This window comes from Globicephala melas, chromosome 2, assembly GCF_963455315.2.
Source record: "Globicephala melas chromosome 2, mGloMel1.2, whole genome shotgun sequence".
NCBI lineage: Eukaryota > Metazoa > Chordata > Mammalia > Artiodactyla > Delphinidae > Globicephala > Globicephala melas.
Genome location: NC_083315.2, coordinates 175,062,247 through 175,077,656, shown reverse-complemented (window position 1 = coordinate 175,077,656; position 15,410 = coordinate 175,062,247). Strand labels below are relative to the sequence as shown.

Sequence of the window (15,410 nt, the reverse complement as noted above, 5' to 3'; positions counted from 1 at the left end):
GGCGCCGCCTGGAGGCCCCACAACCGTCCGCGGTGTCAGCACTGGCGGGGCTCACAGCCAGCCCCCTGGTTTCAGAAAGGAGGCAGACGCTGTCTTTCCCCTGACACGCGAGGAAACCGAGGCTCGAAGAGCTCGAAGTCCCATAGCTGATAAAGTGGCGGAAATGGCACAGGATCTCCGGGAGGATGAGGGCCCCCTGGCTTGCTCTGGACCAAGCCATGGACTTGAGCACGGCTGCTGGGTGCAAAGGCCCCGGGGACCCCCCTCAAGGTAAAGCCACCGCCTGAAGGGAAGGCCAGGAAGCCACGGCAGGACCGGTGGCACCCTCTGCAGGGGCCGGTGCAGAAAACGTGTACGCAGAGCCCAGGACAGTGACCGCAGGAGGGAGGGGCCCCCTCACGGGGCCCTGGGCCGCGCCTGGGCCTACGAGTCAGTGTGAGAGAAACCAAGACTCCTAGTCAGATTTATTTGCCTCTAATCAGACAGTTTAGCATTTCAAAGTTTTGCGTTCTACACTCTTACAAACTTTAGTTATTAGCATCAGAAACACAAAAACGTTGCAAGACCTCCAAACACAAATAAATACCAAATAAAACCACACACAGTATACAGTAAACAAAAATATCAAACATAATAATGCTACCAGGAAGTCAGCCATGTTGCTAACCCACAGTAACAACATGATTATTGCTGGGCAATAACTTACACTGTCCTTTTGTGTTTTTTTCTTAGAAGAGCAGAAGAACACGGGACGTGAATCACTGGTCACAATCACTTGGACTGTCGAGATGGGTCCTCACAGCGAGCGGTTATACAGATGCAATTTTTAAAACAGGCAGGTTAAAAATAGAGAGTCAAATGAGAGATTGGCCTTCTTTGGTCTTTGTTTTGGGTAAGAGAACTGAACGCAGAGGGTGCCGTCAGAGAAAGAATCGATTCTGGAAATGCGACACAACTGTCTGCGTGGATTTACACACTTCCTTTACCACAGACGTTATTCTACAGAGAATTCTTATAGAAATCCTTGAGAATCATGCCAGCTTTTGTGTTTACCGATTAAGTCGTTGAGTTTGCTGTGGAAGTTATCTCACTGGTCTAAGGGGACTGAGTTACGACCCGATCACCACGAACCGCAGGAGTGGTGCAGCCGTCCTGGACTCCACCTCTCGCGTCGTGAGTTCACAAGACAGACTCTAGACACAGCAGCAGTGGCAGAAATGAAATGCGAGCACTGCTTGGTGCCACTCGGGCCTCCGCAAACGGCACCAGCCACCTGTGGCCTGGGTCACCCGAGGCCAGCAGAAAACGCCCCGGACGCTTCCAGGTCTGCGCCCTGCCCCCGCTGCCCCGGGGCCCTGGTGACGAGCAGCACCGCCCGACAGACAGCAGAGACGAACAACCGGGTCACCTGCCCTCACTGGAGCCTCACGCCGACCTTGTCTGACCCGACCCTAGTGGACACGTTGTACTTTGGAAAAAACACAACTATCAAGATTTGCAAACAGAAGGCAGAGCCATGGTCTTGGGCTGAGGAGATTGGGTGACAGACCCCCCCTTCATGTCACAGATGCAAAGGAGCTCCCGGAATTCCCCGCAGCTCTCCTCGGCGGCCCGATCAGTAAAGATCTAGACTACAAGTTAGAAAACAGTATCCTACGGCTCCGCCTGAGCCCTTTCCAGCACTGATAATCACTGCAAGCGAGGGATACGTTTTGGAGAGCGGAGGTGTGGGCAAGAGGCCCCACGAGGAATCTCATCTCCTGCCCAAGCCCGTGAAGACAGGCAGGGATGCTGGGGCCGGAGAGGTCTGTGTCCGGCACGGGACGATGGGCACTCCTCCACGTGCAGGCGGGAAGAAGGTGCGGGCCTGGACGGCTGGAGGGGCCAGCGCACCCCCCAGGGTGCACTCGGGGTCCTGCCTCTCCCCCCACCCCCTCGGGGCCCTGCTGTGCCTAAGGGTTCGTCCAGCCGCCCTTTCCTCTGCCTGAAGTTGCCCACGGGCTGCAGGATGCCGGGCCCACCGCGGGCGACCACCCCCATGACGCGGAGGGTCAACAGGGACGCGCGGCCCTGGGCAGCTGGGGACGCTGCAGGAGACGAGCTGCTGGGGAGAGGCTGTGCCGTCCTGGCCGGCGTCTGAGGGGCCTGGTGGAGTCGGCCACCAGGACAGGGAGGTGACAGGCGGGGGCAGGAGGGCCGCCTGGCCAAGAGCCTGGGCTCAGCTGGCGGCTGCGTTCTGGGGCGGGGCCGGGGTGGCGGGGCCGGTGGCCCTCCTCGACGGCCGCTCGGTGACCGCGCCTGACTCACTCTTGGGGGCTGGTGCCACCCTCTCGTGTGACAGGTCTTGGAGCAATTTACCCGTCTCCTCTGCGTCACCACGAACCTGGGAAACTGAGAACCCCAACCTGTAAAAAGAGGCCCAGGTGAGCCGCCCGGGCTGCTCCAGCCCCAGAGCCAGAGCCTGGCATTCGCTGGCCCCGCCGGCCTGACACCCTGGCCCCCCACCCCTGACCAGAGACCTGCAGGCAGGCAGACCCGGCCGGTCTTCATTTCCAGGACAGGCGACGACGCGGAAGCAGGGGCGCTAACCCTGCACGGGACTCGGCGTCGGTTCCTCTACGGCACTGGAGCGGTTTTGTTCTGTGCGGAATTTGTCACTTTCGGTACACGGGAAAAGCGCGTCCACACGCCGTGTCCGACACCATCACTTGTCGCTGCGGCCCTGGTGGCGGGAGGGCCCGCGGGCACCAGGGAGGCGTGCGACCCGCTACCACCAACCGTCACCGAGCCACGGCCTGAAGCTCCCGCCGCGTCCCAGCGTCCCAGCCTCCCGCCGGGGGACAGTGAAGCTGACTCCCTTGGGCTCCTGGGTGGCGGCCAGGGGCCTGGCGTCTCCCACCGGGAGGAGCTGCTGGAAAAGTCCCCCCACCAAGGGACGGATGCTCCTGGGGCGCTGCCAGCGGCCCGCCCCCAACAGGATTCCAACCCAGGGGAGGGAAAGAATTTTTTTTTAACCAGACCGAGATGTTGCTTATCCTGAATTTGTTAACAACGCCCATACTTTCCGTGAAGGGGAGGAAGTCCCTGTTGGTAACCCCTGGCCTCGGTAGAGCCATCTGAGGCCGGGTGGGGCCTGCCGGGCAGCCTCCCTCCCCTGGGTCTCCAGGGCAGAACCGGGCCCAGGCCTGGAGGAGGTCTGGGCACTTGGGGGGAACAGTGGTCCCACAGCACCTGCAGGAGGGCCCTCCTCTGTGAGCGGGGACACACGACTCCTTACTGGGCAGGACCGATGACACTGATTCGCCCTCAAAGCAATTCTGGGGTCAGAGGATGGGAAAGAAAAAGAGACGAAGACAACTGAACATCTTAACTGCCGAAGGGCAGGGCAGGTGCTTGGAACCCATGAGGTCACTTATGGAAGCCTGGGACGGCGGTGGCCAGGAGGTGCTTCCAGCAGGCACTGGGGCGAAGGCACACCCAGGGCGGAGGGCAGCACCAGAGACACGGGGGCCACCGGGCACCACCCCGCCGTCCCCCGCGTGGCCGTGGCCACGGGGAGCCCGGAGGCAGGCAGTCTGAGGTGCGCGGCCCAGCTGGCCAATTCGTGGGCGCGTCTTTTGGATGAGTGGCACAGATGCGGCGGTTCACACACATTGGTTTTGCCTAAGAAGCACCCGTCACGTGTAGCACCCATCAGTGGTAAGAGCACCCGTGGAGCATGGTGCATAGCAGGGGGCACAGGAGCAGGGCCCCGCTCTGTCACAGTTGGACCATTGAGAGAAGGTAAACGGGGTGAGAAATGCCGCCCGGACAGGCGCAGGCTGGGGCCAAAGACCCCAGGGCCACCCTTCCCAAGAGAGGGGCGGGCCCCAGGACGCCTGTGGATCAGCCTGGGCGGCCCCCGGGGAGCAGTCTCTGGAATGCTCAGAGGGCCCCGCGGCGGGTGGTGGGAGCGCCCGCAGCCCGGGGACGCAGAGGCGCAGCTCCTGCCCTGTCCCTGCCTGCGTGTGGACTGCGCGGCTCGCTTTTGGGGCCTAGAGATTTGGAATCTGTGATAATGAAGCAGTGGAGGCTCCAGAAGCCGACGAGGGGGCCCGGCTTCCTCAGCAGGGACAGGGCTGTCTGAGGGCCCTCGAAGAGGCAAAAGGTCTAGTGATCAAGAGAAAGGTCTGGCTGAACTATCACCTTCTGGAATTACAGTGAACACAAAGCTGGGGTCGAGAAGCAGCATGTCACATCTAAGGCACATGTACAGTATGCCACCATCTCTACGCAAACGCTGTTAACAAATGCAGCGATACGACAGGATGAAGAAACACATCTGCTGTGGCCTCCTTCAAGCACGAGTCACCTGCCCACCCCGGACACTGGACACGGAAGGTCGGTGTTGTCAGCAATAGAGAGCTTGTCTGAACACGTGGGGCAGAATTTTAAAAACCTACAGGATTTTGTTTAGAACTCCAAAGTTCAACTAATGCCCTATTTTAGGGTGAAAACAATTATAAATCTGAAATGATGCACAGCATCTATGAGCAATTTTCCTTTCATAGTGATTTTGAAGTAGCGTCATTAACTACGACAGACATCGGAGGCTTACATTTCTAACAAGAAATAACAGCAGGTTGAGTACTCTCTCTCCTATCACAGGTGATAACCAGGGTTTGATATTTTACATTTTCTTCCAAGAAATATCAGTTTATCGACGTTTTAAAATGAAATGTTTGCAGTAACAATTATCTTAGAACTTTAAATTAAAAAACGATTCTGAATTTAGAGACTTTCAAAAAAGACCTAGGTGCACTTCAGGGTCTTCTGACAGAGTATTGAAGCAGAGACCGGATGAGGCCTTAAAACAGACAACAGGCTATGTTGGAAACAGGACTGCACTCTTGAATCTTAGAATGAATATAGCAGAACTGCATATGATTTCATAAATTCTCCTTTTACTTAACATGCTGACATGTCCAGCTATCCCCAGGTATGTGCGTGTGTGTGTGTGTGTGTGTGTGTGTGTGTGTTCTTTTTTTGGTGTTTAAGGAAGAAAAATCATGGTTCTTTTCTTTAGCATATATGTTTTCCACCTTAATTAACTAGATCTTTAAAAATGAAAACGAAAACCTTCTCTGACAGCAGTATTTCTCTCGTCGAAGGATAAATAATTCTTCCAAGTGAAGTGTTGCTAGTTTATTAGAAAACGTGGCGTGTGTGTCCTGACGCGTGGCTCCTCCCGCCGGCCCGCAGCCACCTTCTGCCGCTTCCTCCGTTCCACAAGGTCCTTTTCTGGGCGTGAGGACCTCGGTGGAGACGGCCGGTTCAAACCCCCCAGAGGAGTTGCCTTCTGCTCAATCCACCTCCCCAGAGACTCGTCAGGGGTCTGGCAGGTCCGAAGTATCCACTATGACTTTGATAAAAATGGTATCATCTTTAATGTACGTCCCGTTTTCCAGCACAGTCTGCGCCACGAAGACTGGGCAGCCGGAAGCGATGTTCATCTCGCCGGTGGGCTTCTTGAAGCTGCTGCTGTTGGGGTCCGGCTTGAAAGCGTCCCCCAAGTGTCGCCGGGAGGACCCCTGGTCCATCAGCATGAGCGTCACCTTCTGCTTGAACGGCCAGGGAAGGAGGGCGTCGTATTCTCCGCGCATGATGACGAAGAACAGCGACAGGTGCGTCCCCTTGCCCATGCCATCCCCGTTCAGGTAGACCCTGGCGCACATCTTGTAGCCGAAGTAGCCGGTGTAGAAAGGCTGGCTGTAGAGGGACAGGGTCTTCCCCATGACGGCCTCCTGCTTCCGCCGCTTGTAATCGCGGATCTTCCAGATCAGCACACCGTTGTAGCTGGCGGTCTCCAGGACCTGGAACCGCAGGTCCATGTCGGCCAGGCGGATGTCGTGGACACTCAGCATCTGGTCGTGCCGGCTCAGCTGGGACTCCAGCAGGCCTGCGGCGGGCGGGAGAGATGGGCGCGGAGACACATGACTATCACAGGGGCTGGAGAAGCCGATCCCCACCAGCATCTGAGCAGAAGAGCCCAAACTCGCTGTGGCTGCTGGGGGTTGGTGCGTGCCCCGTGGAGGACCGGAAACGCAGGCCTCGGGATCCACAGCCTGCTGAGAGGCGACAGCCTGGGCTGCCTGCCCTCTGGCTCACGGCCCCTGCCTCCAGCCCCCACGCTCCGGGTCAGCTGCGCCCTGTCAGGGCTTAAGCTGCTCCTCCCCCCACCCCACTCCACGTCCTTGGCTGGCTGAATCCAGCCCCACACGCATCACAGTAATCCTTCTTCTTTCCCCGATTAATCCTTCTCGTGCAGATATTCAGAATACTCGCTCGGCCCTTGAAGCAGCGGCCCCGGTGGCTTCTAGGTATCGGACACGCTGCTGGGCTCGCCGGGTCCCCTGCTGCCTCTGGTCACCTTCTGTCCCCCAGGCCTTCAGGAGCGGGTCTGGAGCACCCGACCCGCAGGCCGCCCCGCGCCCACTCTGCCACGCAGCCCTCCTGCACGGAGGGGAGCGTCTGGGCCCCTGCTGTGGGCATCTCGGTAGGAAGCCAGCTGCCCCGGCAGGCGGCGCATCAGAAGCACCGGCCGTGACTGGACGGCGCCGGCCTAAGGCAGCACGTGCCTCGCCTACCCCAGCTCTGGCCTGGGGCCCCGGGACCCGGCCAGGCTCCCCTGTCCCGGGGCCTCCCGGACCCGCACGGCTCTCACCTGTGTTCCGAGCCGCCTGCCCCGCACTCTTGTCCACACTCTCCAGCTCGGTCACCCGGCTCTGGAGCGACTCCACGCTGCTCTTCATGCTGCCTGCCTCCTCCCAGCTCTGCCGGAAGGGGCGGATCTCTTTGTCGAGCTCCTTCAGTTTCTCTGCTTGGCTGTCTATTACTCGCTTCCACATCAAAGGTGGGAAAAAGGCAAAATACAGTTAGAGCTCGCTGCCAGCGCTGCACCACTACCAGCAGACGCCCGCTGGTCAGGCACAGGGAGCCCACATCAGCCCGCACAGGGCATCTTACCTTAGACCCACGGGCATCTCGGGGGACACAGGGACCCAGGCCCCTAGTTCCAGGAGGGGACCGAGGCCTCACCCACCAAGTGCAGGGCACGCGGCTCCCACATCCCTCTGTCCTAGCGTCTCAGCTCAGGACTTGGAGTCACACTCATCGGCCCCGTCTGGAGGCCTCCATCCCCTGCAGGGTCGAGCGACCAGCAGAGGCCAAACTATATGGCCTCCAGGGCTAGAGGGGCTGCCCTGTTTCTGGGGCACAAAGAGTGCTCAGAACCCCGCCTGGGTCCCAGAAGAGAGAGCTGCCACCACACTGCCACCTGGCTCCAGAGACCTGGCTGCCAGCACAGGGCTGGCAGCAGGACAGGGCCCTGGAGGCAGGTCCTCGGGGCCCCGGGTGAAGCCAAGGGGCCAGTGCCTATTGGCGGGGTGGGTGGGGGTCTGTTCCCACTGGGGCAGAGCAACCCTGCTGACAAACACGTGGCTGTCGACAGCGAGGCTTGACTTAAATAATTCAGAAACCCCCTTTTCCAGAAGCACATGACCAGCACGTCTGTAACAGAAACTGGAGGGGTGAGCCTGGCGTGCCAGCCATGGCGGCCCAGTTTGTCTGCAGGACTGGCCTGCCCACTTGTTAGGTGAAGCCAGGGACCCAGAGAGTTTTCACTTCTAAAAAGAATTTGCATTTTTGAAATAAAGCTCCCGAAGGCTGGGTGGTTCAGCCCCTGAAGCTGTGGAGCGGCTGGGCCGCCCTTGAGGCTGAGGCCACACAGGGGAGAGCCCCGGGGACCTGCCGAGTTCACTTCTCCTTTTGGGAGACTATTTTTAAACATCGAGGTTTCAGCACCTTTGCTGGCTCTTAATAACCGTGAAGGAACAAACATGTAGGCTTGGGTTACTTTTTCTGGGTAAAAATACAGTGTTAATCTTCTTCTTTCCAAGAAATCCTGACACTGGCTAACATTTAAGAAGTAAAGACGATTTCTCTAAAGAACACCTCTTTCTGCGCCGATACCACTTTATTCTAAAATATATACGGTGAGAAGCATAGTTAGTCCACAAAGTCTATTTTCTGGGGACAATCCTATTGACATGAATGAACGCCCATACCCATAATGAACAGCTGTAATTTTTCTCCTGACCTCTACCTACTCAAGTGACAAAATGACAAACTAGGCTGATGTGGGTACTAGTGAGAATAAGAGGGGAGTTAATGGAAACCTAAACAATCAGTGGCAGTTCCTTGGTGGACCTCGTTGTAAACCATGAGGACGAGCTGCTCATCACTTCCAAGCCCCCCTCCCCAGCCCCGGGACTGGTGGCGCACACAGGACAGTGGCACGAACGCATGAGGCGCTCTCGAGAGGGAGCAGAACCGTGGAGTCTGAAATGACAGCAAGGCCCCAACTACAAGCCAGGAACATGGAGTCAGCAGGCGGGTGGCGGGCAGGAGGGAACATGGGAGCGAGCACACGTGTACACATACACACACACACACACACGCGCGCGCGCGCACACAGACAAGGCCCAACCACTGTTTAAAAGGCACTCCTCACACAGCAAGGGAAAATGTGCTATTTTCAAACAGACCCTTCGTTTGCAGAAAGGGTATGAGGTCAAAGCAGAATGCTGACCTAAATTAAGCTTTCTCTGTAAGATGCAGCAAACATGATGTCATTCTTGAAGAGCAGTCTACACTCAGCCCCTGCAGTGTTTCTATAAAAAACAAATCTTAAATGCAGGTGAGGATTTTACTAGAAAAAAGGATTCAGGAGCTGAGAGAAACAGCACAGATCACACACTATGTGAATAAACTCTGATCAGGAGACCTGCTCACAGAGCATCAGTCTATCGGTCTCATGCTCGTGCACTTAGGGCTTAAATCGCCGTCTGTCACTTGGCACCATCTGGTCACCGAGCCGATGTGGGTGGGACTCCCGGGCCCAGCAAGGGGCCCGTGGACAGAGCGCTCTCGCTCCAGCCCGGCAGAGCCACTGACTGCGGGAGCACCCGGGAGTGCAGCTCCTGCCAACAATGCAACACGGGAATGAAGCTCACATTTAGGCTCTTTTTTTTTTTTTCACATTTTTTTTTAAGTTTATTTATTTTACTTATTTATTTTTGGCTGCATTGGGTCTTTGTTGCTGCGTGCACGTTTTCTCTAGTTGCGGCGTGCGGGGTCTACTCTTCGTTGTGGTGCGCGGGCTTCTCATTGTGGTGTCTTCTTTTTTTTTTTTTTTTTTTTTTGCGGTACACGGGCCTCTCACTGTTGTGGCCTCTCCCGTTGCGGAGCACAGGCTCCGGACGCGCAGGCTCAGCAGCCATGGCTCACGGGCCCAGCCGCTCTGCGGCATGCGGGATCCTCCCGGACCGGGGCACGAACCCAGGTCCCCTGCATCGGCAGGCGGACTCCCAACCACTGCGCCACCAGGGAAGCTCAGTGGTGTCTTCTTTTTTTAAAAATAAATTAATTAATTTATTTTTGGCTGTGTTGGGTCTTCACTGCTGCACGCGGGCTTTCTCTAGCTGCGGCGAGTGGGGTCTACTCTTCGTTGCAGTGCACGGGCTTCTCATTGTGGTGGCTTCTCTTGTTGCGGAGCATGGGCTCTAGGCACGCGGGCTCAGCAGTTGTGGCTCACGGGCTTAGTTACTCCGCGGCATGTGGGATCTTCCCGGACCAGGGCTCGAACCCGTGTCCCCTGCATTGGCAGGAGGATTCTTAACCACTGCACCACCAGGGAAGCCCTAGGCTGTCTTTTTAAATTGAGAAAAAAGGGACTTCCCTGGTGGTCCAGTGGTTAAGACTCCGTGCTTCCACTGCAGGGGGCACAGGTTCAATCCCTGGTCGGGGAACTAAGATCCCACATGCTGCACGGCATGGCCCAAAAAAAAAAATTCTTTACAAAGTAAAATAGTAAGAAACTACCCTTCCACAGCTGGCAAAAGCTAACCCACTCTTAAGTTCCACTTCCTTTGCACAACTCTGACTGCATCCCATCCGCCCTATCTGGGGCCGTCAGGAGCTCTGCACTCTGTGTGGACTCCTGTACAAGCCTGTCTTCAGGATTTAGGGTCGACTGGAGACTCAGACAAGGGAGGAGATGACACAGAGAGGGACAGGTCTGTCACCATCCAGGGGGTCCAGTGCACAGGGTGGGGAAGGCTCCCTGGAGGAGGTGGCATGTACAGTGCCATCTGAGGTGCCTGAGGAAAGGAAGTGGGGAGGGAAGGTCCATTCTGCCGCGGAGAGAGTGGCAAAGGTGGCAGTGAGGAACAGCGGCCAGTCACGGTGGTGGTTCCTGAGCCACTGTATGGCGCTCAGGTAAACTGTCCTCCGGCAGCTGGAATTTCTAGGGTGAGGACCGAGGGGCAGGTCTGAGCCAGGCTCTGCTGAAATGGGGGGGTTGGCGGGGGAAGGTCGGGAGGGACGGGAGGGAGAGCGCCACCCAGAGCCGGCATCTCCAGCCCCAGTCCGCAGGGCCGCCATCAATGTTCACTCAGAGGAGGATGGTCCAGGCCGCCTCTCAGCGCTGGCAACCACGGTGACGAACATTACCGACCCTGAGATCATGCAGGGGACGCGGTTCCATGTAAACCATCGGGAAATGGTCAGCCGTCCGGAGGGGTTTCCAGCCCGTCAGCCCCTGCTCCTGACCTCTGTCCCTCTCTTGGAATGCAGCCTACTTTCCTCCGTGCCTGCCTTCCAAGGAGGAGGAGAAGAACGCCGGCAGGGGTCACCGCCGCCTGCAGACATGGCACTGCTCAGCCTTCCCCTCCCCAGGCTCCGCAGCTTGGAGCTGGATCTCTCTGACTTAGATCTCAGTGGTTCTTCAATCATGGAAGTTTTAAAACGTGAATCACGCACAGCGGAATGATTAAATTTAAGTAAATTCCAACTTTTCATGCTGGAAGTGGGGAATGGAGGAGAGGAATGCATATAAAATCTCCAAGGTGTCAGGCGAGTGCATCGATGCCTCATTATGGACACTCCCATTTTTTTTGGTTATAAATGAACCCACTACTACATATATACAATGGAATACTACTCAGCCATAAAAAAGAATGAAATAATGCCACTTGTAGCAACATGGATGCAACTAGAGATTATCATACTAAGCGAAGTCAGAAAGAGAAAGACAAATACCACATGATACCACTTATATGTGGAATCTAAAATATGACACAAACGAACATATCTACGAAACAGAAACAGACTCACAGACAGAGAGAGCAGACTGGTGGTTGCCAAGGGGGAGGGGATGGGGGAGGGATGGAGTGGGAGGTTGGGGTTAGTAGTTGCAAACCACTGTATATAGAATGGATAAACAAGGTCCTACAGCATAGCACAGGGAACTATATTCAGTATCCTATGATAAACCATAATGGAAAAGAATATGAAGAAGAATGTGTGCCTGTATAACTGAGTCACTTTGCTGTACAGCAGCAGTTGACACAACACTGTAAATCAACTCTACTTCAATAAAAAAAAACCTTTGGAAACCACTACATTAAAATAAGAATTAAATATAAGAAAAAACAACAACCCACTACTCATTCTTCCTTCTGCTGTCAGTACGCCTTAACAAGTGGTTCTCTAGCATAACAGAATTTCCTGGCCTTTCCACGCACCCCTCTGAGCCCTGGCCACCCTGCGCACAGCTGGACCTGCTTACTGGATGGCAGCACAGGCCTCTGTCTGGACACGCTGACCAGCACCTCCGAGGCCTCGGCAAAACGCCACAGACTTCCCGGAGGAAGCTTGTGGTGTTTTACGCGACACTGTATGTTTCTGACTTGATTCAATACTTATGACTTGTATCTTTTCTACTACAACCTAATGGTTCATTGTGTTTTTCCTTGTCTCGGGACCACCACAGAGTTTAATACAAATGAAGTTAATTTAATAAATCCCTATTCAATTCAAGGCACTATAACTAATCTCAACATTAAAATGGGAGGAAAGACAATCTCAAAGATGCTGTGACTCTGGAGCTATTAGAAATATTTTCTCTTCCAGATAATTTAGGGAAACACTGTAAGTACAAGCACTGAAAGACCCTTTCGGCAACATGTGATTCTCCCACGGGTGTGTGTGATACACACCAGAATTACCATCACCAAGGTACACTCTGAGTAAGCGGATATGAAGACAGTGTCTAGAAGGATAATCTATAACAAGCACCTAATGGAAGCCTGTGCTGGTAACAGAAATGAGGAGCCACATCGTAATCAGGCTTATTTATACACCACCTTTTTCGGGAGCAGCAAAGGTTTATGTGTTTGAAATAAGGTGGTGAAATAAGGTGACTGTGTACGTGCATCGCTAGAAGGTTCAGAACAAAATAGTTTGGCTTCAGTTCACTTTAGGAAGTGAAACTTTACACATAACTACTCACGAACAATATGAAATCTTAAATAATAATAATAAAACAGCTAATTTTTAGAAACGCAGGCTTTGAGTCTTATTTCACCAACAATGAACCAAGGGCACAGAGGAGAGGTGACGGGGCTGGCCCCCGGGAAAAGGCAAGAGGAGAGGTGCCTACAGCCTCCCAGGTCGGCCCGCAAACCCAGGCCACCTTCCCTGAGTTTCACTTAAGCAAGAGAAACAAGTTGCCTTGTTCGACAAAGGTCAGGGCTTTTGCTCAAATATCTCCCTGAGAAAGTCTTGGAGGGAAACGCAGATGTGTTCCCTTTTATCCAGACATAATCTTAAACTTCTTACCTGTAAATGAAGTATTTTGGATTCATTATTTCGAAGCATTTCCTTTTGTCTCTCAATTTCAATTTCAAAGCTGCATATCTGGTTGTGCAAACTCTGTATGCTCTTGTTTTTTTCTACACTTTCATTCTGCAGCAAGGAAACCTGAAAAAGAAAGTCTTCAATTAAGCAAACAAAAAGTGAGTTTAATATCAATTTATAACAATTATAATAATGGTAATTAAATGTTTACAATACAGGCCTTCTATCAGCTCAGTGAAGGAGTTCCAGGAAAAAAAAAAAATCCCTTCACACAGGAAATGGGAGTCCTGGTAGTTTAACAGGGATCCTACAACTGCATTTCTCAGAATCTCTCCCAAGAATCAAATAAGATGAGGCAAAGTGCAGCAAGGACTGAATTTCAGAATGGATGCTTTTTCAAGTTTTTGCTGAAAACTAATACATCTTTTATCAGAGTGGCTTTCAAACTTGGACAAGGAAACATAATAGGAAACAAATCCTTACACCCCACCTCTTCTGCACAGACACTTGTGTACGTACGCATATCCCTAAAAACAGGGATCTCAAAACCACATCTGCCCTGATCACAGTGCACCTGGATACTTTCTCTTTTACTCTATTTTACTTTTGAAAATGCTAGCTGCAACCCACTAAATTATTTCACGCCCACCAGTGGGCCATACACGCCCTTTGAAAAGCTCTCTCAACGGAACGAGGGAGCACGATGGGAACAGTCTCGCGCGCTGCAGTGAGTCCTGGGGCCAGCCTCCCAGCCTCCCCGCCCCCGCCACAGAGGAGCTGCCGACTGGGGGTGCCAGGACGGGTCTGCTGGGGGGGGGGCGCCATTCCCAGCAGGGAACCCACCTTTGAGTCTTTCAAAGTTCCTTTCTGAAAAATAATTGGCTCCCAAGAGCCAATTTACACTGGTCTTACAAGCCCCAGGGTGAGGAGTTCAAGGGCGATCCCACCAGGCTTCTTTCTCACAGTGTTTCCACGAGGGGCATTTTGGCCCCTGGAAAGGTTCCCTCCGCCAACAGCTGTGTCCACGCGCAGATGTGGCCGCCATCCTGGAAGCCGCGGAGCTCCGAGACGGATCGGAACAGCTCTACTCGCAGGTGCCTCTCTAACACCTCCAGCACCTGAGGACGGTCTGGCCGTGGGGATGGCCCACGGGCATCTCAGGACACATCTGGGTTCCTGACCTTGTCCCCTCTGAAGAACAACGAGCCTAAAGTGAGGCGTCCTTACGTCACTCAGTCTGCTCGGCAGGCAGCACCTCTGGGCGCTGTCTCAGTCTATTTTATTTATAACCAAGGTATTCATGAAGGAATACAGAACTTGCAAGATATACTTCGCTCTCCTAGGATTTCACTCAGCACAGACAGACTTTCCTCCCTAAACTACGCTGTCTCCCAGGCCCACGACCTCCTCCAAGTGTTCAGCCTGCAGCGCCCAGACTGGGGCACGGGTAGCAGGCAGCGGCATTTTTGTTTTTTCTGAAATTACAATTCACTCACTCCCATCTGTCAAAGATGGACACAATTCCCAGGCTCCTTATTCTCACACCCCAAAAAAGAAATATCATGCACACAGGCCAACCTTTCTGATAAAAATCTCAGTAATGTCTCCAAAACCAATGGTGATTTTTTCTGCAGCAAATCAAGCTACCTGAGGATGACGGAAGTATCTCACACTGATGATCACACGTCATGCCGCATCCAACTCTTAACTTCTTAATTTAGGGACTGCCCTTAGACTGACGTTTTATTTATTTACACATTTTAATCAAGGATCCCAGCCCCTGGGTGCCTGCAGACCCCTGCTTTCACCAGTCTACCAGGTATAGGAAAGTCTACCTGGCAGGTGTGTTTCCAAGAAGCACAGTGTGACATCCACACAGCAGATGAAAACAGGGGCCCCCTCATCCTTCCTGAGACCCTCCTCACCAGGAACATCCTCCACCCCAGCCTGTTTTGGTGGGCACTCCACACTTCCCTTTGATTTAAGCTTTCCTAAAACATAAGATGGGTGTTTTTAAGCCTGGATTTTACAAAAAGTTTTCTTTAGTTTGACTGTGAATATAATAATCAGTGTTTCTGAATCAACTCAGACGTTCTATTTTCTAGTATAGATGAACAAAATAACTCAGGAGATTCCAACTGAATAATTCTATGATGAGAAATAAATTGCCATTTTAAGAAAATACAAGTATCTGCATTCATCGTCCAGGTTTTGCTCTTGGGCCCAGTGAAGAGAAGCCAGCTCCTCATGAACACAAGCAAGGATGCGCAGGGCGGAGGCCCGGACGACCTGAGCAGTGGGCACGGAGGCAGGGAGAGGCTCACGCTCCAGCAAAACCAAGAGGACAGACGTTTCAAATGTATCAGCAGCAACTCGGCCCCCTCTCGGCCGGTGTACAGAGGGAGAAGCTCTGGGGAGGGGTGCTGGCTGTGCGGCTGTGTCCCAGAGCTTCCAGCGATGCAATGCGGATGCTTTGAGGGGGACAAGTGTGGAGGTAGCAGGGAAGGAGGACGCAAGTGACAGGATGACCCCCGCGTGCCCCACGGCGATGGCCCTGAGGACGACCGTCCTGAGAGCTGAGCGCACGGCAGCCCAGCCCCGCTCAATGGTTATGTAACTAGCACAGCTGGAATAACCAATTCACTTTACATGAAAGGAAGAACCTTTTAGAC

At 53.9% G+C, this 15,410-nt stretch overlaps 1 protein-coding gene across 6 annotated transcripts in view; it reads right to left on the bottom strand.

The window, feature by feature from the left end:
• Positions 1 to 449: 449 nt before the first annotated feature.
• The window catches only part of TRAF3 (TNF receptor associated factor 3), a 111,142-nt gene continuing 96,181 nt past the window's right edge, over positions 450 to 15,410 (bottom strand). For 4 of the 6 annotated variants that reach the window (XM_070045010.1, XM_070045009.1, XM_070045008.1 and 1 more), the window contains 3 exons: positions 12,722 to 12,861; positions 6,704 to 6,888; positions 450 to 5,938 (listed from right to left, as the gene is read on the bottom strand). In XM_070045010.1, coding sequence (XP_069901111.1) covers positions 5,367 to 5,938; positions 6,704 to 6,888; positions 12,722 to 12,861 — 897 coding nt within the window. In that variant the 3' untranslated portion in view covers positions 450 to 5,366. Of the gene's footprint in view, positions 5,939 to 6,703; positions 6,889 to 12,720; positions 12,862 to 15,410 lie in introns of all 6 variants that reach the window. The other 2 variants (XM_030883304.3, XM_030883309.3) reach the window with 1 other exon arrangement.